A 23,623-nucleotide genomic window follows, 5' to 3' on the forward strand; every position below is an offset into this window, starting at 1 on the left:
CTCAAATTTCATAAATACGTCATATGATGATGCATCAATTTCACAAGTCATATGATGACGCATCATAAAATAACGATCAAACCGATGTACAAATTAACCAAACTCAATTGATACAATATGTCGTCCATATGCTTTTTGGTTTTGGCCTATACCATATGGATAGTGTTACCAACACACAAAATGTTATCTACACCGGAAAATTAACGTGTTGTTTGCACCACCATTCTCATGTCTTTCTTGCCTGACCCTAAAACTCATTTTGGCATTCAGACCAAAAACAAAACCCAGTTTGGGGCTTTTTTCTTCTTATTATTTCCCTCATCGATTCTATGCCAAATTGCCAATGATATTCGAATCCACGTTGTTAACAACCGGCATAGCATATGGGGCCATTGAATTTGTTCACAAACAATTGAAGGCTTCAATATTTTCTTGTCCTTTCCCTCTTCTCGTTTCAGAAAATCAGAACCCAGAAGAGTGAGAAGACACCTAAAGACCCAAGAGCCTAAACCTAGAGAACAAGCAAGCAGAACCCAGAGACATAAAACCCCATCTTTTTGTCCTGCATGCAATTACATACACCTCTGCTTTGCATGGACAACTGGTCCCCCTATTTCTAACCCCTAAACCCTGAAGCCCTTATCCAAACTTAACATCCCTTACCAACTACCATCCCCTTTTAACTATCCAATAAATCAGGCAATTTTAATGAACATAAATTGAAAGATACATGTTAATCAATGCAAAGCAGAGCTTTGTATAAAGGCTAATCCAACCTTTCACTTTCAGTCCCCTTAACAATTATTATTTTCAGTTTTCAATACCATTTCTCTTCGAGAAGTGCGCTCTGGATTTTCTACTTCTCTCTGCTTCACCTATATTTCTTAGCTTTGCTTTTCCATTTACACTGAGGAGGAGAAAGGAAGAGAAAGAGAGAGCTCTGTTTTCTTGTTTCTGCTTCTCTCACTTTTAATTTTTCATTCACATTTTTGGATGTTTCTTCATTCTCTTTGGGTCCCCAAACACTTGTGATTTTCCTTACAGGGACCCCATATGTTGATATATCTCATGAAAACTCCATCCATGATTCCAATCCCTGTTTCCTAATTCCTTGCTCTTTTGGGTGGTCTCTTGCTCATTATCCCTGAAACGAAACAGAGGATCCCTGTTTCCTAATTCCTTGCTCTTTTGGGTCTCTTGCTCATCATCCCTGAAACGAAACAGAGTCTCCTCTGTTCTACTCTTTTTTACTCTGGTTCCAGTTTCTTTCGATCGAATTTCGATTTGGGATTTGATTCTAAAATCCATTCCATCATGAAAAGCTACACTTCCATCAGTGTTCTCATTTTCGCTTTCTTCATCCTCTTCTCGGCTGCTTCGTGCTCTGAAGAAGCAATAGAACAAGTTTTAGCTCCAATGGAGAAAACAGAGCAAGAAGCTCTCTACTCTGCTATTCAAGGCTTTGTGGGTAAATGGTGGAATGGTTCAGACCTCTATCCGGATCCTTGTGGATGGACTCCTATTCAGGTATTGTTACTTTTACTCTCTAACCCCATCACTCTGTACTGACTCTGTTTCTGTTCTGCCAAATGCCAAAGTGACAATCTTTCTATTCCTTTTTCATTTTTCACTCTTGTACTTGTGATAAGACTTCTCCACAACCTCCAGTTTGTCTTTCATGATTATAGAAAAATAGGAAAAAGGGCAAGAGCTACCAAATACTACTAGAAACTCAAGTAGTTTCAATAATTTGTAATCAATGATAAAACTATTCTCTTTATACTGTTACATTGGTACCGTTGTTCATAACCAGCAGTAACTTTTTTTAGACAATACTTCATAAAGTTTTAGGCTTTTGAGGTTGAATTTGATATAGGATTTCAATTTCTTTTTCAGGGGGTGTCTTGTGATCTCTTCAATGGGCTTTGGTATGTGACAGTTATGAACATTGGACCTGTTCATGACAACTCTCTTGGTTGTTCCCCAAATGCAAAATTCAGACCCCAACTGTTTGATTTGAAGCACCTAAAATCCTTGTCCGTTTCCAATTGTTTCATCTCACCACACAAACATCCAGTTCAAATCCCCACTGAGAATTGGTGGAAGCTCTCTGAGAGCTTAGAATCATTGGAGTTTCGATCGAATCCCGGTCTTACTGGGCAAATTCCCAGTAGCTTTGGTGGCCTCAGAAAGCTCCAATCTTTGGTGCTAGTAGAGTGTGGGGTAAATGGGGGGTTACCAAGTAACATTGGTGACTTGGTACAGTTAAAGAGGCTAGTTCTCTTTGGAAACTGGTTTACAGGTCCAATTCCTGATAGTTTTGGTGAATTAAATCAGCTCTTAATCTTTGATTTGAGCCAAAACTCATTATCTGGGCCTCTGCCAGACACTCTTGGAAGCTTGACTTCACTGTTGAAGCTTGATTTGAGCAACAACTTATTAGGAGGGTCAATTTCTCAAGTGGGTGATCTGAAAAACCTGACCCTTTTGGACCTGAGGAACAACAACTTCTCAGGTGGGTTGACCAAGTCAATTCAAGAGATGCATTCCTTGGAAGAGATGGCCTTGTCCAACAACCCAATTGGTGGAGACCTCAATACCATAGAATGGCAAAACATGGATAAATTGGTCATTTTGGATCTCTCTAAAACAGGGTTAACAGGGGAGATTCCAGAGTCCATATCAGAGTTAAAGAGGTTGAGGTTTTTGGGTCTAAATGACAACAAGCTCAGAGGTAACCTCTCACCAAAGCTTGCAACTTTGCCTTGCGTTAGTGCACTCTACCTACATGGGAACAACCTGACAGGGGAGCTTAAATTCTCCGAGCCGTTTTACGCCAAAATGGGTAGTCGTTTTGGTGCTTGGAACAACCCTAATCTCTGCTACGTTGATGCATTGGTCACAAAGAGCAATGTGCCATTTGGGGTCAAGCCATGCCGGGCTGAGGTCACATTGCTCGAATCGAATTCAAAAACAAGGCTGGAAGATGGGAGTTTGAATCAAAATTCCTACTTCACTGCTTCTTTGGGATTCTCAAGTCGTGGTGGCTTTGATGGGCTTTGGTGGCTTGGTGGGTTGCTGCAATTAATAATAGTGCTGTTGTTGAATTGGTTCATTTAGGTTGTCGCTGATCTTGTTCAACTCCAGATTATAACCAACCCTTTTAGTTTGTAATAGTAACTTGATTTGTAGTTTGCTTTACTTTCCTAACAAGAACTCAATATATAACAACAGCTTATGTAATGTTCAACTTTCTATCGATAGTTTCGTGCTTCTGTTACCAACTTAATTACCATCCCACAATTTTGCAGGCAAATCTAACCCATCTCTAGTTTTGACATTTACTACAGTTATTATCGATTTCGGAGTTACTAATCTTTTTTTTTTTTTTATGTCAAATTTCATCAAATAACTGTAAAGAGTGGCATGCAAGGACCAAAAATTGCAAGTTGATCAAACCATAAGAACCAAAAGTGGTCTTTAACCCCTAAAAATACAGGAGAAGACTTTCTTCTGCAAAATCTTGTATAGATGGGCCTTTAATTAGATGTGACTTGAAATCTTGAATAATAATTGCAGTACAGAGCAAAAGAACATATGATTGCTCTGCTGCTCTGGAACCAAAATTTTACAGCTATCAGAATTCATTTAGGTTTCTTGCCAAACAGAGCAACACCAACCAACTTTAAATGCTGGGAATTTTGCCAGCAGAAGGAAAAGACTTCATGGAATCTGGGTACGTAACTGTGGGATTATAATACCAATAGTAATGACAAAGGTACTGTGAATAATGTTGATGACTTTAATAATTAATACATTGAAAGTGAAATTTGGAGGGGCCATTATTTGGGGGTGGTGGCTCCCTAGCTGCATAGATCTGTAGACCTGTACAATCTGCTTATAATGGCTGTGATTTTAAGAAGAGAAACAGACAATTAAATGTAAACCAATAACTATAGGGGGTGGGAGGTCTCTTTGTTCTAGGACCTAGGCTCTTTGTATGTAATTGTTCTTGGGGATGGTTGATATTGGACTGATTATTCCTTTGGAAGCCAGGACTTCCATAGTTTCCAATTGCCCTAGTCACATGTTTTGTTCTCCACAATTTGGAGTTAAATTTTGCAGTTCAGTCCTCATAGTTTAAATTTTGGCAATCATAGTCCTTCTTTGCTTCTTCACTGATATGTCTGAAGTCTGATATTTCATGTGATCGGTTTCAGATAGCCGGTAAGCCACCTATAAGTGTGCTTGTGTTATTGCCTTCACGTTTAGGTTGTAGATGAGCTTTACGAATTCTCTACGAGTCTACAGTGTGTATATCCATAGTAATATCATTTTAGTTTTCATGTTATTAAACTTACATTAGAAAAACCGAATTAAAGTGATCAATCCGCACAAATGAAATAAATACTCAATATTTTGCGTAAAAACAATCTTAGTACCATCTACAATTCATGTCTTCTTTCAAGAGAAATGAGAGCCGATATATGTCATCAAAATCGACTGGGATAAAAATTTACCCTGTTAGCTACAAGATTTAGATTATCATAGTTAAAACTACTAGGACCGGAGTGTAAGAAAGAATTGGATTTAAAGGGGCCAAAATTATAATCCAGCCCTTTCAAGTTTTCAACACTCACCAAACAAAAGATAGTTTAGAACACTTGGGCTTGCCAAGCTTTAATTATCAATGGGCTTTGTAAAATTCCCACAATTTCAAGTAGACTCTGCCGAAGTGCCAGTCCAAATCAAGGCTTTCTAGCAAAAGTTGAAGTTGAAACTTGTCATATTAGGAACAGCAGTGCAATTATGCAAAGTTGCAAACCCATGATGATTCATGTCTTATCCACCTCCCCATAACAATTATTTAGACTGCCATTGCTCGGCTGTCCTCATGAAGTTGAATCAATAATTGGTAGATGGGGGGAGGTGGATGGGATTTTGTTTTTTTTTTTGTTTTTTAACCGAACAAATAAAGAATATTAGATCTTTAGGGATAGACAATGACACAATATAAGAAGCAAGTTTTACCTTTAATTTTTTTTTCGATGACAGAAAAGAAATACAAGAAATTAAAGGATAAAATTTCTACTAACACCCTCTCCCAATTGATCCAAATAGAACGCTGGGGACACAGCAATGGGTAAACAGAAGAACTAAACAGAAGTATTATGAGAACTATGAGCCATAGAAGCTAGATGATCTACAATAAAATTTGCTTCTCGATAAATATGCCTAAAAATGATCGAATCAAATTATTGAGCCAATTGCCTTATATCCTGAACTAGAAGCTGAATCCACCATGGAACAACGCATCTTCCTTGAATACAGTCAATAAACAGCTTGGAATCACCTTCAACTGAAATATGATTATGTTGATGAAGAAAAGCAATGTGTAAACCATCCCGTAAAGCAGTCGCTTCTGCAACAAGAGCATTAGTCTCCCCGACTTCCTGTTTACAGCAAATAAAGGATTGCCATCTGCATTCCTAATAACATATGCAACAGTAGCATTTCCATTTCTAACAGACCCATCAAAGTTTAATTTAACTTGATTTGTGTCAGGTGTTTAGAAACTTTGGGATTCATATTCTTAGGATTTGCTGAAACATAATTTGAACCCAACAATACAACCTGATAGAAACATAATGAGGAGTAGTACGTAAATTCTGGAAAATTAATTTATTCCTAGAATTTCAAATCGACCAAACAATCATTAATATGGAAGAAAGATGTTCTCTAGAATCAACAGCATTACTTATATACTCAATCTAAGAAATGAAGGAATTATTTCAATTAAAAGGCTTGGGAGTAAGAAGTTTTACCTTTAAATTTGAACTTGAAGAGTCTGCCAAACTTTTAGAACCCAAAGCACGTTTGTTTATTGAAAAAAAATAGAAAAGTTAAGAACCGGACAAAAACCTAAAGCCCAACACAAAACAAAAACTGATCAAAAGAGGTTCCCAAGCCTAAGAAATACATAGCCACCATGCTATGTATTTTGATTAAAGGCTAGACAGATTTGATTAAAGGCTAGACCACCATGCTGACCTCTTTAACAAGGTGACCAAATCACATTCTATTGTAGGATGTGATTTGCCAGTGGATCCTAAAAATAATGGAGTTAGTTCGAAGTAAACATAATAATGCATGCAATGCTTTTCTAGTTTTCTTTTTGATTGTTCTTGTTTGGAACAAATCACATTCATCTAAATCCCCAAGCCCCTTTTACAGATGAAAAAAAAGGATACAGATGGACAGAAGGCTAAAGAGTCCCCTTCTGATGGTGGTGTTGCTCTCAGCTACCAAAGTTTTGAAAAACATGTGTGGATGTCAGCTCTCTAGCTAAATTGACTAGCAAAAACTACACCATAAGATGGAAACAGAGTTTACACTTGAACTAATTTGCCAACGCCATTGCTATTTATACTGATAAATCAGACACTAGGTAGGTGACTCTTTTCGTATGATATATTGGTAGGTAGATGCATTTTCAGAATATAATACCAGTTCCTAATGATATATACTTTAGCCCAAAACAAGAAGAAGTACACGATAAAGGAAGGGTGAGGGGGGCCGTGAGGCCGCATGAAGTCCAAGTTCATAAAAAATAACAAATTAAAATTAAAATTCAAGTTTCGATAAAGCTAAATAAGATATAAAAATGTTATCGAATCAGCATAAATCTAGTGAAAAAAAGGTAAATAACACCAAAATTGGTGATTAGCCACCCAATACTAGCTGTAATTGCCCCAAGTACTATTTATTTTAATACACGGGAAAAAGAAATAAATAGTCTAAAACCTAATACTAAATTGTTTTTGCTTATCGAATTGTTCTATCTTAGTTTTACCTCATTCTAGATAATTAGTCGAACACACCTTACCTTCAATTTGTTCGGAATTAGTTACCAAAACTCCCTTTCGATTTCCAAACAAGATCCCATCAAATTAAGATCAAGATCAGCACAGTACAGACAGTGAAGTGGACTCTTGGTATTAATCAGTTGAGCCATGAAGCACATTGACAGGGTTGGTTCTCTGTAATCTCCAGTCAATATAAGCACAACCAATTCGTGCTGAAAATGGTGACATTATGTCACATAGGATAGCCATATCAAACCAATATATGTTTCACACCCTAAACCAAATTTCAATTTAAGTTTCAACCATATCTGCCACAACTGGTCCCAAATTCTAAGTTTCTAACTACATTTCCATAGTTATGACTTATGACTTATGACCTTAAATATTATACTATGATTTTGTTTCCACTAATTCTGCCCCAAATTTTACGCTATATTTCACACTCAAGAATTTTAAATTGTCAAACAACAAGAACACCACCTCTGCCATAATCTCCGGTTTTGGCCTGCATTTGCATTAACGTACACCACCTGCTTCGGTTGTCGGTCTCGATCAACAGGTAAGGCATTGCCATTTATAATATCTTTATATCCTTATTTCCATTTGTCTCATTTTTCTGTGGTTTGGATTAATAAAACCAAAACCAGAATCCAATGTGGTGGCTAATATTGGTTCTATACTATCTGAGTCAGCTATAGCTAGCAACCTAGTTTTATGGAATGACATGCGCATCACATTGACGTTTGATTCATAGAATGATTAAATAAATATTCATCTTGCCTTGCATCCCTAACCCAGTTGGCATTTGCCACACGCTCACCGCACAGAGCTTACTTCCGAGTCTTGATTTAAGTATTGAATTTTAAATCCGAAACAAACGATATCATTTTGAATATAAACACAATATCGAACACAATAAGAATAGTTGCTTGATGATTCTATTTAGAGTTTTAGACGACGCTTTACAGCTTCTCGGTTATATTTAGAGTTTGTATCGGATTCTACTGTATTATTTCCATGGAAACTACCTGTTTTGGTCAATTTAGGTGTATTATTGGACTCTCTCATATTTCAAAAGAAAAACCCATTACTAAAATTTGATTGACCGGAAAATACATACATACATACATGCACGCACGCATGACTGAACAGATAGTGAAAAAGTCTACTTAATCTCATTGGTGGTTTTTATATAATTGAGATCACAACCGAGATTATATACCAAAAATAGGTGTCCATCAATATCATGCTAAAAGAAAAGAAGCAATATGGGACCCCAATTGAGCGCTTGATTTCTTATCAGACCTTCGCACGCAAAAGATCATCCCCTCATCCTCATCATCATGACTCATCTATCCTAGAAACCTTAATGACTTTGAATGAATGATGCCTAGGGTTTACATCCATAATTATTGAATGACAATCATTTTAATTATGTGTAAATGTGCACTATGTAGTTCAAGTAATGTGATTAATTAGTACTAATTAAATTGACGTCACAGATTCATTCATATAAAGAGTTCTGATGCTTGCCGTCTCTGAAGTCCTCTTGCACACTTTGCTGCGTGCGCGACAAGATTACTTCCTGTCCCAAAAAAAAAAAAAAAAATATTGGAATGAAAATTCAAAGCACCTCAAAATCTTGTTAAGTTTGAGAATTGATAACACACTAACAAACAAGCAAATCCAAATCGCGGTCGAAGCGAGTAGGGACACTTTCATCTCTGGAATTCCAAAGAAAAGGGTCCCTAATTTGACGGTGTTTTCCACACGCAGGGTAGTAGCAGATGCATATATTTTCCAGGAAGGTAATAGTCTTTCAAAGAATTTGACTTGAAATAAAGAAAGAAGAAAAAAGAAAAAATGGGGAAGGTGAAGGTGGCAAGAAAGGCCAAGTCTTAGAGCCGGCTCCAAATATATTTACTTTCGTACCGAAGTTTATATATTTTTTTCAAAAGCGTTGACATTCAGAAAATAAAATTGAAAATTCTATTAGCGTGCCATTCACTTCATTGATATCTAGCTCCTCTTTTCCCCGTCTCTACAGACCCAAGTGCCAAATCTGTTCCTGTTTCCCCATGCACATGCTTATATAAAACCCAACACAATCTCAGTAAAAAAAATAAAATTAAAAACCAGCTACTGCTCCAAACTCTTCCTTCATTGCCTTCAACTCCTTAAACCCTGCATCATATTTCTCTAACAACCACATACACATACATACTCTGCCCTACTCTGCCTCCAATGGCTTCTTCTTCTTCTTCTTCTTCTTCTTCTTGTTCGAAATCAAAATACCTTTCGTTTCTCTTTCTAGTTCTTCTATTAATAGGTTCGTGCGCGGCTACAAGGCAAGGCAAGACTCTGGTGGATCATGATCAGAGAGTTTACATGAACATGGAGCATACGAAAGAGCTCAATCTGAAAAAGCACCAGACGGCTTTTCGATTTCGTGGAGAGATATTCAGCTTCTTCCCCAAAGGGTCTCCCGTCCCTCCTTCTGGTCCTTCCAAGAGGCACAACTCTGTGGTGAACTCTACGCCCAAGAACTAAGCAATCACATTCAAGGGATCTTGATTATTTGGTAGTGCTGCTTCATCTTCTTTTTTGTTCTGTTTCTAGACTTCTTTTCTTGACTCCATTATCGATCTTGTTAAAAGGGTTGCAATGTCTTTTTTGAATCCGATGTGATCATGAAACCTCAATTGGCCGGGATCAGATCACCAAGGGGATGAAGATATATAGATATCATTCTTTCTTTTTTTTCTTTTTTTTCTTTTCTAGCTTTATGATAATTCCAGTTATACTGTATAGAAACAAACGAGCTTTATTTGTTGTTGACATGTTCTATTCAATTCAACATCAGAAAGAGTTGGCGTACCTGTCAAATCAATGCTACAATATGATGATCGATTTCTCGATCCCATGTATTTCAGTATCTGATTTTGTATTTTACAATGTATGGAGAACAAGTTTTCATCAAATTCGGATCAAATTACAAGCTGACTTCCCCCATATCTTGCTTTTCTTGTTTTGACTACGAATATATGATCTGAGAAGAATGACCTCCAATAATGGTTCCCCAAAATCTGGTTCACTATTTGGCTTTTAGTTTAGACTAGAGTTTGGCTGAATTTAGCCCACTACTTTTGAGCCTTCCACCATTGAATGAAGCACTTTGGATTCTTCACATATGCTTTGATCAATTTGATTTGTCTTCTTTTTTATTTTGTTTTTCTGATAATTAATCATGGTTTTAATATATTAGAACTTGATGGAGTAATTGAAAGAGACCAGTTGATGAGATAGAATGATGATGAATACAGTATTAGCTCAAGGGTCTTTTCTTATTCTCATTTTCTCTCAGATTTTGATATAATTGCTCCTAAAGAAAAGCACTCAAGCTGTCAAACTTTCCGTTTAAATTGGTTAGGTTTACCAAGTAAACCTATATTTAAAACAATTAAAATGAGTATATTTAGTTGATGTTAAGGAAACCCATATTCAAAACAATTAAAATGAGTATATTTAGTTGATGTTAAGTGAAATAATATTTAACCACTGCAAGTGGCCTAGTGGTTCTTGCCTAATTGGGTGTGTTCCCCAACCTAGGTTAGAACTCCGAAGCTGTCAAAGTGGCCAGGCATTGTGTTGCAATGCACAGTTGGAGCATTTCACATGCGCCGAAGGGGGTTTACCTTGGGCCTAGGAAGCCTTTGGATTCCCCTTGACAAAGTAAAAAAAAAAAAAAGGTGAAATAATACTCTAGAGCAGAGCATATTAGCCACCTTGATCATGAGGTCCATGATCAAATATTTACGCACTAAATAATTCAATTGCAGGACTACGTTCCTTCGAAAAAAAGGGAGCATTTGATTAAACAAATTAGTAAGTGTACGGAATGCCAGGGATTTTGCAAATTTGAAAAGTAATTAGACATTGATAGGGTGCAAGATATGTTTTCATCAAGGTTTGAACTTGAACGTTTGGAACAAAATATCACAAATTAGTCTAATAATATTATTTTCTGCCCTTACCCTTCCGAACGTTGGATAGGATTTCAAGTTCATTATCGCTTCTTTCAAGATCGAGAAAGAAGCAAAACTCTAGACAGCAAATCATATAATTTTGCACTAGTTGTTATTGGAATCGTTATGATTCCAATGGGTTAAGTTTTGGTTTTTATTTACTATTGGAATTCCCTAGCTAATCAAGACGTAAGAAGCTGTCGACACGATTAATCAATAGTATTACTCCTTAACTTGTGATTGGCAAAATGGAACATGGAAATGTGTGAGTTCTCAAACTTTGACGCGTAAACCAAATCTCAAGAACTTCAAATCTGGAAACTAAATTCCAGCAAACAATTGTCATTGACCATTTCCACACATCTTGTACGTAGTTAATACTTTTGTTTGATAGATGGAGGCGAAATCACGAGTCGTCTCCCACTGGGATTTGGTTGCAGAAATTCCCCTCCTCACGTGGGATTTGTTGTACGGTTATGGTTTTGGTTTTCCTTTCTTAAATCTCAATCAAAGCCACGAGCTAGCTTGGTTAGAGTTGACATAATCAAAAGGCTAGGCTTCTATTTTCCTTTGACATTTTTAGTTCATAACTTCATACTCATCTTAACCATGAAAAAATGGAAGAATGTTTCATGCATGTTGGATTGTTCAAAAGAGAAGCATTACTATACATAACTTCCTTTTTCCTTTTCTTTAAAGCATTTAAGCAAATTCTGAGCACTATTAAACAACACTCATTTGACTTTGAGTACATGCAGGACAGCAAAAGGGCCCTTCTGGTTTGGAAGATAATGAAATTTGCAAATTTTCTGGTTTGGAAGATAATGAAATTTGCAAATTTCTTGATTCTTTTATAGCTGCAACTGCAACTGCTTGCCACGACTTTTAACCTCAAAGTCTCAAACACATGCATCATATTTGTTGCTTTGTTCTTGTTTATGATTTCTATCTTTGTCATCTCTCAGCTAAGCGCTGGCGGGTTAGGAAACTCAGCATATATAATATGAAAAGTCTACATTTTGGAAAGACATGATATACATCAGTCTCTTCTATGCATATTGTGCTTTAATTAGTACTAGCTAGTCTTCTAATTTTTCTTACTGTTTAAGCAAAGACTTTAATTCAAGCGGAGGATTACATTCGAGTTTCAACTGGGTATACGCCACGAGTCCATGACTCTACGTGTTGAATAGGGAAAGTCAATTGTATACGTAGTTTACTACCAAGTTCATCTCAACAAAATGAAATGTGAAAGAGAAAAGGTCGTGTATGTGCTGTGCGTGATCATTTTATATAATAGCAAAAATTCAATCAGGAATATTTATATGTAGGCTAGATGGGATTAGATTTCATTGCAGAAGAGAAGAAAAGAGTCGGTGGTCTAAATATTCGATATCTCGGAGCCTTGACACAGTCTCTGACTCAATGTGGGAGTAAAGGAGGGAGCCAGCTGCTACAATGCTAGCTGCTTCTGAGCAGTGCAGTGTGAGTACGTACTATTGTAAATGATTAGGTACAGTTGGCTATTAACAAAAACTGGAACAAGCAAAGTAAAGAAGCTACCGCCATTTGCCATTTCCCCAAAATCAAACTAGACTTGGTCATTGAAGTAATCCACGTTTTAGTTTCATTCTTTGGTCAATTTTTGGTTCTCTGCAAAAGTCAATCCAGAAAGGAAGGGAAGGAAATAGGTTTTACCCTCTTGGGTTAGTAGTAGATGGGTTTTGATTTCCTGCAAGGGATGGGTGGGCTCTGTCCATTTAAGTTGAGCCCGAAGGAGACTAGAAGGAGGTCAGACGCGTCAATTTTAAACATTTGCGGATTTTTGGCATAGTGGGCCATCTCAATCATGACAAACAGTCCACAACGGGAAAAGAAGTAGTTAAAGCCGGGAAGGCCCACATACCTGTGGAAGAATTTTTGGTGAATTATAGTTTGCACCCTATTAACAACAAAGAATCATTTGATCGAGTGACATAATTTTTTTTCTTTATAAGTGCAGGGTTTAGAGATGAAACTTAAACTGAGCATCACACCAAAACCAATTTGGACTCAAATGGAGCACTACCAAAAACAATTGACAATAATTGGAGAGATCTAAATTTTTACCATTACTTTATCAAGTAACCAAATCGATTGACAATGGTTGAAGAGACCTAAACTCTATTGCAAGATAGAATTTTCTAATATAGAACTACACTCTTCATTAAGATTGTGTAATCATCATAAGTTGGAAGACATGGATTAAGAAAGTCCAAAGATTCTCCCTAAAGGATCCAAGAATAAGGTCAAGAAGGAGGGTGACTTGACTATCAAGATTCGCCCTAAACTGAAAGGCCAAAAGAGGTTTTTAAAAAGGGCGCTTGACCCAAAGCATCAAAATAGGTCAAGTTATTCTCACTTACCCCACTAACAGTTTAGACTTCTCACTCACCCAATTTAAAACAAAAAGACAAATTTGACCTCCAAACAATTAAGAAATTACAAACTACCTACCTATCCCATTCTCAGACTCATTCCTGTCTCTCCCTCCCTCCCTCCCCCCCCCTCCCCCCCCCCCTCCCTCCCTCCCTCCCTCCTCTAAAAAGCGATTCCGGTTGGTTTCGCTACCGATAGCCAAAGATATGGAGCAACTGGCACAAGGACTTCGACGTCCAACATTCGACGGTTTGGGTGTGGGATCACCGGTCTTGAGGTAGATAAGAGTTTTCATGTGAGAATCGGCGGATCTGGTCCTCCTTGCTCGTCGAAGATTAGAAGTCGGCTATGGACTGCACCGCAGTTCCTTTCATTGTTGGCCATGGATTGATTATTTTCTAGGTTTTTGTTATTGTATTCTGGAAAGGAACTTTTGAAGGATATACAATTGAGTTGGTTCTTGAAGGCTAAAGGATATGTGAGCACCGCCACTGCAACCAAAGTCGATGGTTCTCGAATCCATTATTCTAATACGAAGTTGAAGACAACGGAGCTCTTGCATCATACTATGATTTGTGGCAAATGTTTGCATGCAGTAGCAAGTTTGCAAGTGCTTGGAATTTATATTCTTTAATTTTATATTGTTGATTTGGTTTGGTGCGCTTTGCTCTTTGTGTGACATTGATTTTTTAATTGAATTAATGTAATGCAAAAAGTTCAATCCTGTTTCCAGCTTTCTATGTAAAGTTTTGTTGTTAAGCTCGTCTCCATAGCATTTGTTTAACAACAAGTGTCAAACCTCATCTATGTTTGTTTGTTTTTTTTTTTTGGGGTAAAATGGAGCATAAGGCCTAGAAGGAAAGAAAAAAAAAGTCTATTGGGAGGCAATAAACGGCTATTGAGAGGCAATAGAAGTTTTGAATTGATGTAATCTTCTTGTTTTTTTTTTTCTGTAATCAAAGTTTTATTTGTATAAATTTAGGGAGATTAGTTCTCATTCTGGCAACTGAAAATCCTATTGGGGGGCAATAGACGTCTATTGAAGGGAAATACATGACCGATAGTCGTCTATTGGGGGGGCAATACATGGCTGATAGACGTCTATTGCCCCCCAATACATGACCGATAGTCGTCTATTGGGGGGGCAATACATGGCTGATAGTCGTCTATTGGGGGGCAATAGACGTCTATTAGGGGTCAATAGACTATTGGGGAAATAGACGTTTATTACCCATCTATTAAGGGGTAATAGATGTTTATTGGGGGCAAAAAAACTTTCCGGTGAGATTTTCAGTAAATTACTGTGGGCGGCAGTTGGTGACTGGAATCCAGCGACTGATGATTGGATTCCGACGAAAGTTGACTGGATTCCAGTGGCCGGTGACGGGACTTTGGCGGCCGGTGACCGGGCTCCGGCGAAGTCTCCCATGGTTTCTCTCTCTTCCATTCTCTCTCTCTCCCTCATTAACAAAGGGATGAGGGTAAAATAGTATTAAAAAAAATATAAAAAAAAATCTTAATGGGGTATTAGGGAAGACCACCTTAGAATGTTTTGGGTAAGAGGAAATTAAAAAAACTTAATGAGGTAAGTGGGAAAAAAAATCTCTAAAAATGGGGTAAATGGACAAAAACCCTTTTAAAAATGCTTGAAGAGGAGGTGGTTGCCATAATGGAGCCTAGTTTGTCTAATGGTGGAAAGTTGGTGATCGAGGGTGCTGAGAAACAGTCACTTGGTAGTAGTGACGATATGGAGGAGCTTACTGTAGGTGGATGAGGAGGTGATTACCTCAAAACAGGGAACTATGGTCAAGACTGGTGATGCTATGATGGAGAATCCAATACAAGTTGAAGAGGTGATTACTTCAACTGTGGTGACTTCATAAAACATTATGTGTGCATGAGCGAGAACAGATCGACAAAGAGATGAGTAGCTTTGCTGTTAATTTTTTTTCATCTTTTTAATACTTTTTGTTTTTGTTTTGGGCTTCATTAAAAAAAGTGGGTGTATTAGGGGTATGCTTTTGTAGTATACTAGTGAGACGTATGCTAGAGTAGAATATGCTAAGTGATGACTTTTTCTAACGGCCCCTTAGAGGCAAGTTCTGCTTGCTGAATTATTAAAAGTTGACATTTTCGCCTAAAAAAAAAAGGAAAGTCCAAAGATAGGTTGATTTGCACTTACTAATCATCACACACACAAACCTAATCATAATTGGAACGATTGAGGGGATGGGTACTCACTTTTTTCTAATTACATGTCAATTTGCAGATGTTGTAAATAAAAACAAGAGGCTTAGAACATCAGACTATTTTTTATGGATGCGTTTATTGCCACCCTACTAACTATTTTGTTCACCATACAAATCTTCTGTTTTATTAAAAGACTAAAATATCCTAATATAAAATTACAATTAAGGACAATATCATAATAGAAATTACAATTTGGTTTTCTTAGTACTACACCATACATAACACAATTAAACTTCATTCTTAATCTCCTCACTCATCATTAAACCCTAACGCTTTCATTTTTAGCAATCATCATCTTCAATCGTTCTCATGTTGTGTTAACAACTTTTATGTCTCAAAATATATCATATTAACACTAATGCAGTCTGGAAACACCTATTTGGAGCTTGAATATGAAGTAATCGCGTTTTTGTTTTCATGTTTCTTCATTTTTGATCGTAAAACTGAAAGTTACAGGTTTTTGTTTCATTTGGTAGAGTATTACATTGGAATTGAAAGAGACGAGAAAGGAAGACAAATAGAAAAAGAATGGGGAATTTGATTCTATAAGATTAAACCCAAATTCAAACACACCTTTTAGATTAAACCAATCTATAAGATTGTTTTAATATACACCCAAACCTATTAATTAGGTTTATCTATAAAAAAAATCTATTAAATATGATAAATATTAAAACTCATTGTTGTTAAGAATTACTAAAGCTGCCGCCATCCCTAAACTTTTTGCATATGCAAGTCTTGAAATGGTTGCGCAAAGACATCGCCCAGAATTAATCAACTCTTAATTCCAGCAATTGAAGTCAGTACCTGGGTTGGAGGTTATGTAATCTCCACATTCAAAAGCTCGAATTATAGGTGCCTAAGTCATTCTCTGAATGATTTAGGTACAAATTGTGAACTCCCTGAATGATAGGTACCTACATCATTTGCTTATGTTAAAACCCACATGATGTTTAACATCTGAATGATAGACAAAATTATGCAATTTTACCTATGGTCATTCTACCTAAGTTATTCCCTGATTGATAGGTACAAATTGTGAACTCCTAAATGATAGGTACCTAAATCATTTGCTTATGTTAAAACTCACATGATATTTAACACCTGTACGTATGATAGGAATAATTACATTTTTTTTTGAATCAAGGCAAAAAGCCACTATATTGATCATAAGCTAGAATGACTATTACATACCCTCCTGCTACCAACTAGGGGTAGGCAAGAAGTTGTGTTAGTACCCATAGTGGTACACAGAAACTAGGGCACTCATTTGACATTAAATACATTCGAAATAGCATGAATCCTCCTTCGGTACTACTCCAGAAGATCCGCTAGAAGCACAAAAAGTGCATTGGTCCCTAAAAAACTTAGGGAATTATTGGAAATAAGCAAAGCTCTAAGTACTAACATAATGCATGCCTAAAACATCCAAGACCAATTTACTCAGGCCCAAAGGAAATAGCCCAAGGATAGCGCAGCCCAAGCCACAACAAACTGGCCCAACTCGGCCCACGTTGTCATCTTCTGCACGTGCCACCGCCCATCACCATCTCGTCCGGCGCCGCAGTCTCCCGAAGCTTGTCACAACAATTTCGACCACCATGAACCTCAAAAGCATGAAAACCAAGCAAAATCAAAAGCCACGCCTCGAGTTTACCCAGAAATCAGACTGATGCAGTCCATCTAAAGCCACCATCGCCGTCACTGACCCCATATTCACAGCAGCCAACCACGCAAAACAGAGATGCCACGCCGCACTGCCACTAGCACAGAGAAGCCGCCCCCAGAGCACCGCCAAGGCAATTTCCAAGACTTTGAGCACGCCATTCAAAAAACCGCCGCCCTCGACCCATCCTTAGATCACCCATCTGGTAGCAGCACAACGAAGCCAACAGAGCACGGAGGCCCGCTCGCCATCGTACTCCATCGGACGAGCACGAATTTACAGTTGGAGCTGGTCACAGAAAGAGGAAACTCTCCGCCGCTCTCTCTCTTTCTCTCTCTTTAATTCAATGTCCTTGAGACTAGGAATAATTATATAGTTAGGCCTATGGTTCATCTAGAAATACCAAAATTAGCGAGTGAAAATTAAAGACAAGGGTGTTGGATTATTCTATTTCATTTCCGGTAAATGAGGTGAAATGAATATTTTACTAAAAAGTCAACAACTATATTTGAGGAATATTTTACCTATTCAATCCAAAGGATAACATAGTCAAACTAAAAAAATATGCAAAATCATAATTATAGACTTAAAACCTAAAAGGAAGGTTTAATTATGTGAATGAGTGTAAATTAAAGGAAAATATAGGAATGAGTTTTTCCTAATAGAAGCTTCATTTTTTGGGTTTTTTTTCTTCTAATTTTCTAAAAAAGAATTCGAGTTAGACCCTACATTGGAAAAATGGTATTTTAGGTACTGCAAATGGGTGAACAAAACAAACTTAAAATTAAAAAAATATATGTAGGGTGAGAAGAAAATATAAAGTGAACAAAATAGTGAGTGGAATGGCAAAGCGGCACCCTTCTTTATTGATCAAATCCACCGCATCTCATATAATATGGAAGAGCCGGTTTTGGTGGAGCATGTGACTTGTATTTCATATATCTCAGTCGCTAAGTTGGAACAAAGCCATGGAGTGCTTTCTCCCAAACCAAAAAGCAGGTAGCAGACAAATTTGAATAACCTCAAAATCCAACATAATCTATCTAATATTTAAAGCATTATCCATTTGACAAACCCATTGAAACTAAGAAACGTTGTGCATGCTTGGCATGTAAGAACAAAAACTAAAACCAAGAAAGAATTGTTCTGTTATGATCTGTTGCTTATCTGGTTTGGCTCTGTGGAAGCAGCAAAAGGATATTGGAAACAGGGTTCGATCTGTTGTTGTCTTAAAGGCAACCCTATTTCCCTTTTCAATTGGTTATGGATCTAAACATTAAGAGGTAGTGTTAGTAGTCATTGTTTGCAGTTTTTCCCACACAATGAACTAATCTGACGGTTTTTCTTTATGAGAATTTAATCCTTGTAATATAAAACACTCCAAATCAAAATATATGCCTTTCCATCAGAGTTTTATACTTTCATACATACAATGACTATTCATGAGTTTACGAATAGCGGAGCAGAGACTGTTAACTTTGCTCCATGATTTATGAACTCTCCTGGTGAAACCGTGAAAGAAGTGAGCTTTTGCTTGCTTCTTAGCTGGTATGACAATAAAGTGAAAGTTACAGACATGGTGATCAGAGAGGTGACATTTTTTCAATATGAGACAAGCTAGGGGGCAGAATCTTTTGAAAATAATGGAGCTGAAAAACCAAACAACAAGCCCTGACCATTTGGACTATGAGGAGGGAATCCCAATGGATTTGTTTGCCCCTGCTGTAACCAACAACCTCTGAATACACATTCTCATTTTCTTCTCGAGTTTCCAATGTCAGAGAGAGAGAGAGAGAGAGAGAGAGAGAGAGAGAGGGAGTGAGAGATTTTGTTAACCTAATCAGTACCTATAATAATCCAATGTCAGAGAGAGAGAGAGAGAGAGAGAGAGAGAGAGAGAGAGATTTTGTTAACCTAATCAGTACCTATAATAATCCACTCGAGAGAAAATAATAAGGTTAGCAATTAGTTTTTACAAAAATTCTACCATGGACCAAGGTCCAGATAGACCATAGGCAAAATGAGGGGCAATCTACAAAATATTAGTTTGAAAAACTAGCTGATAAGAGTTCTTGCGATTTCCATATGTTATGCCACTGGTCATGATTCCTATGATCATCAAGGCAAGCAAAAACAACAAACAATGTACAGTATAAGAAGCCTTTTTACTTTGATGGCAGGTTAACAGTTTCCAAGAAGTAGTGAAAACAGAAGCATTATTTCTCCATCATGATCTTATCCTTCTGCTTTAGGGAAGGTAATTAAAGGTGAAGAGTACAAGCCATCTTCATATAAACCTGCACAAACATATGCTCGAAGCTCTCACTCAACATGAATAGCAACCAGCCAATTTGCAATGGTTGAATTCTAAATTTCCAAGGGGACTCTGTAAATTGCAGAACGGACATAAACATAAAAAATTGATTTTGGCATTTGGAGATTGGAAGACAAAACATTTCAAATTTCAAAGATTATGAACTTCATTCTCACAATGAGTATCCAACATTCTCCACATTTTAGCTAGAAAAGGAGGGAGAAAACCTATACATAAATTACCCCACTGCCTACCTAGATAGAACCCCATGTCTAAACCCTCCACAATCCAAAATTTGAAGCATGATACAAGTCTCAAACCCCATAAGCGTTAGCTCCAAATGAACAAAAAAGAGGGACACAATCAAGGGTAAACTGAACCACCAACTTTTCAGTGCTCCATATGACTTAACAAGTAGAGTGGATGATGTTGTTGCTCTTCACAGCCAGACTAGACTCTAAGCAAGTAAACACTGAGTTCAGGACCACCAGAACCATCAGGGTTCATCATGTAAAAGGCCTCTGAGTCCTTAGACCCCACAACTCTCTCAAACTTCGCTCTCATATACATGAGCTCACCTTCAGATCCAGCTCCATCTTCATTCCCAGGTAAAACCCCAGCCCCCATTGAAACTGGCTCCAGAGCTTTCAGCACCTTCCACTCCTCTGGACCACAATCTCGCCTCATAGCGAAACCGCACTTCTTGCCATTGCAGTAAGTCCTCCACAGCGGCTCCTCCAGCAACTTCAACCCCTTCTTCTTATGATCAGTCTTCTTCTCACACTCCAACGCAATCCTGACCAACCCCGAAGCCATTTCTCGAACCAGAACACTAGTTGGCGTGGCCAGCTCGATGAGAAAAGTAGGGTTCAACTTGGGATCCTCCTGAAATGCCAAGTGAACATGCCCGCGGCGATACCCGAAAAGAGTACCCATTAAACCGGAGCGAGAGCCAGAACGGCTCTTGCCGAATAGCGTAAGAGCTGACCGGAGCTTAGAGACTGAGACCAGTGAGTGTTTCTTCCGTGGCACTTCAGGCAGGACTGATGCAATTTGATGATCGGTTGTTGTTGACATATGTATGTTTCGGACTAGCTCCTCTTCTTTCTCTTGCTCGGAGAAATGTGAGTAGGAACTGAAGTTGAGGACTTCGTGATCGTCGTCTTCATCATCGTCGACCTTCTTTTTCCAGAAGTACCTTCTGGAAAATGAGAAGGACGAGTCATGAGGGGTCTTGGCTGCCATGATTGTCCTCATTTGGGAAATTAAGCCAGAGCACAAGTAGAAGAAGAAAGCCCAGAGAAATGTGGTTGAACTTGGTGTGACTAGGGAGTAATATAGAGAACTGTAAAAGATGGGGAGAGATTTGGTTTGTGTTAGGTTCTATATATTCTGGGGGTTACATCTTATAATGGGTGCTTTAGTCGAAAATTGGGAACCCTTTTTGACATTTTTGTAATGGGGGCAATATAGAATGGCCAAGAGAAAGAGAGTCCTGACAAAACAAAAAAGAAGGTGAGCAGCCACCACCTAACTATAACAAGAAGCTAGAGACAACCATAGGTGAAAAGTGAATCTGGGGAAGGATGGATTATGGAAATAGACAACTGAAAGAGGTCTTGGTGTAAAAATGGAGGCAAAGGAGACAAAACCTTGTGTTATTTCTTTATCAGTACTGTAGGGGGCTTGTGCAGAAAATAAGGGATGTGTATGTGAGGCTTGACTGATTTTGCATCGGAGATAGCTCCAAGGAAAGGGAAAACACACACTGACCGTACTGAGTTCAAGTAGGGCCGTCCCCAATTTTGCCCCTACTACTAGCAACATTGCACTTGAACCCAGGAGCCCCAATTAGCCACCATAATTTATTGCATCCCCATCTTGTTGAATACTTTGAAAGAAATCAGAGAATGATTGGACTGATGGTTGCGACTATTATGCACAGGCACTAATTGTGTTTCACGGCCGTCTAACACGGTACCAAAGCTCAAAAATTCTAAAATGTTACAATTATTTGTTCTTCAAACTCAAATATAACGGGTGAGATCGTAGAAAATGGATACTCCAATAGTCTAAAATTGTCTTCAGAGCCTATCGTTCCACATTGGCGCATTATGACAAGTCACTAATTGGGATTTAATCATGATGGCTAATACCATTGAGCCAATAAACCTCTCCAGTGAAGAGAATGTGCTAGTTGGCTAGGCCTTCATTATCACCCACTTATGTTTGAATAATATGAATTTGGAAAATCCCTGGGGAGGAAGAAGCTTAACTATCTGGAATATTGTCTCTCACTCATGACCACCCAGTTGCTGCTGCTGCTCCACATGTGAAGCAGACCATTATTTATTGCCTAAACTGGTTGAATTTGCAGTCTGCAATTGCATTCTGAGTCCACCAAACTAAATACACTGAGAAATAGTTGGAATGGCAATTTATTATCAGAGGCTTTGGACCAACCAAATATCACGGATCAACTAACTACAATCCACATGCAACAACTTGAAGTGATACTGTAACAGATTTTTAGATGCAACCACTCACTACGTATATATATTTAATGTTTGTTACAACGTAACATCGATCAATAATGTTATTTGGATAGCCAAGAAACAATACAGTTAAAAATAGACTAATTTTCTCTCCATATATCGTTTCAATTTTATCGGTGTATTTAAAGAACAAAAACATAAATATTTGAAAATAATGAAAATGATGCACCAAAATAATGAAAGAGTCTTGCAACAAAGACATTCCACGCAAAAGGGTACAGTCATCAAAGAATTGAGAAATTTTTAAACCCAAAATTATTGTACCACATGATTGAAAAATTAACTATAATCATTGGTTATGTCGATTACTAAATCACAAACAATTTTTAAATCTAAAAAAAATAGCACCAAGCTATTTAAATGTCTGGCTCATAACAAAAAAAACATGAAATAGGTCAAGAGAACCACAAGTGAATGCGGAAACTCACAACCAAGTGGTATGGACAATGAAAGTGGTTTGTGAAATTTGATTTTGATTTTGGAAGATATAAATTGACAATTGAAAATTAAAATTGCAACTAAATTTTAAGATAATAGAAACTAAACAAGAAATAGAAATTAGGTCACTAGGGTATACTTCTAGCGAAATTTAATGCATAAATATGTTCCAAAAATGGTCATTTAATTCATAATAACATCAAGAACAGTATCCAAACCTTTTCAAGTCTCATGGATCATTAGATTCCTTAAATGGTATCCCTACTCCGGATTAAGAGCTGTAGAAACTCAATTGGGACAATCTAGAGCCTTGTTAAAGGGGAAGAGTTTTGGAATCAAAATTTCCAAGCTAGCCAATACGACAATCGAAATTGGTAATGTAACTAACTATGTTATAAACTAGTGTCATAGCCATAAATCAGAAAGGTGGTTAGGCTCCAAAATTTGTTCTAAATATGCTCATCCACACATTGAAGAGTTAATCAAGCTCATAATCATGCATCTAAGCAAAATATTATATATTAGAACATATGCCATAAATAAAATTGAAATCAATTAAATTAAAACATATTTATTACATCAAATCCATGCTAGAGCTCAAACTATAGTTTCATAAATAGACTACTCACAAGTCACAACCCATCAACAAACCACTAACACTATACATTAATTAAAGAGGGAAATGTAAAGTGAAGTGAGAAGTAATAACAGCAAGTTATAAACTAATTGTTTGAATTTTATGGGTGTATTTGAAGGAACAAAAATATAAAATATTGGACACCAAACAGAAAAATGCAGTAAATTAATGAAAGAGTTATGCACAAAGACCTTCGACGGCATCTAGTTAACCAACTGAAACTTATTAACTTAATTATAATCATCGGCTTTAAAAAAAATCAAAAATACACTTCATCAAATTCATCAAAAAAGTTCAGCCCAGCTCATCTTAAGTAATAGGCCCAGTCATGACACAACATAAAGCTTCCTAAAAGGCAAACTGAGCCTATCACATTAGTCTAAGCCTATCCATTTTCTAGAATTTGCTGTTGTCAGAAGCCCATCTTCTGAGCAGTGCCTTCACTTATGGAGTC

The 23,623-nt window shown here is 37.4% G+C and overlaps 2 protein-coding genes across 2 annotated transcripts; one reads left to right on the forward strand and one right to left on the reverse strand.

The window, feature by feature from the left end:
* The first annotated feature begins 840 nt into the window (after positions 1–840).
* LOC112200965 (piriformospora indica-insensitive protein 2) lies at positions 841–3,262 on the forward strand. The gene is made up of 2 exons (XM_024341976.2): positions 841–1,527; positions 1,897–3,262. Exons 1-2 carry the CDS (start codon positions 1,315–1,317, stop codon positions 3,118–3,120), a joined length of 1,437 nt encoding a protein of 478 aa, XP_024197744.1. The 5' UTR covers positions 841–1,314; the 3' UTR covers positions 3,121–3,262.
* A 16,419-nt stretch (positions 3,263–19,681) lies between these two features.
* On the reverse strand, positions 19,682–21,913 carry LOC112199965 (protein MIZU-KUSSEI 1). The gene has a single exon (XM_024340961.2). It carries the CDS (start codon positions 20,794–20,796, stop codon positions 19,990–19,992), a length of 807 nt encoding a protein of 268 aa, XP_024196729.1. The 5' UTR covers positions 20,797–21,913; the 3' UTR covers positions 19,682–19,989.
* Positions 21,914–23,623: the final 1,710 nt, after the last annotated feature.

This window comes from Rosa chinensis, chromosome 4, assembly GCF_002994745.2.
Source record: "Rosa chinensis cultivar Old Blush chromosome 4, RchiOBHm-V2, whole genome shotgun sequence".
NCBI lineage: Eukaryota > Viridiplantae > Streptophyta > Magnoliopsida > Rosales > Rosaceae > Rosa > Rosa chinensis.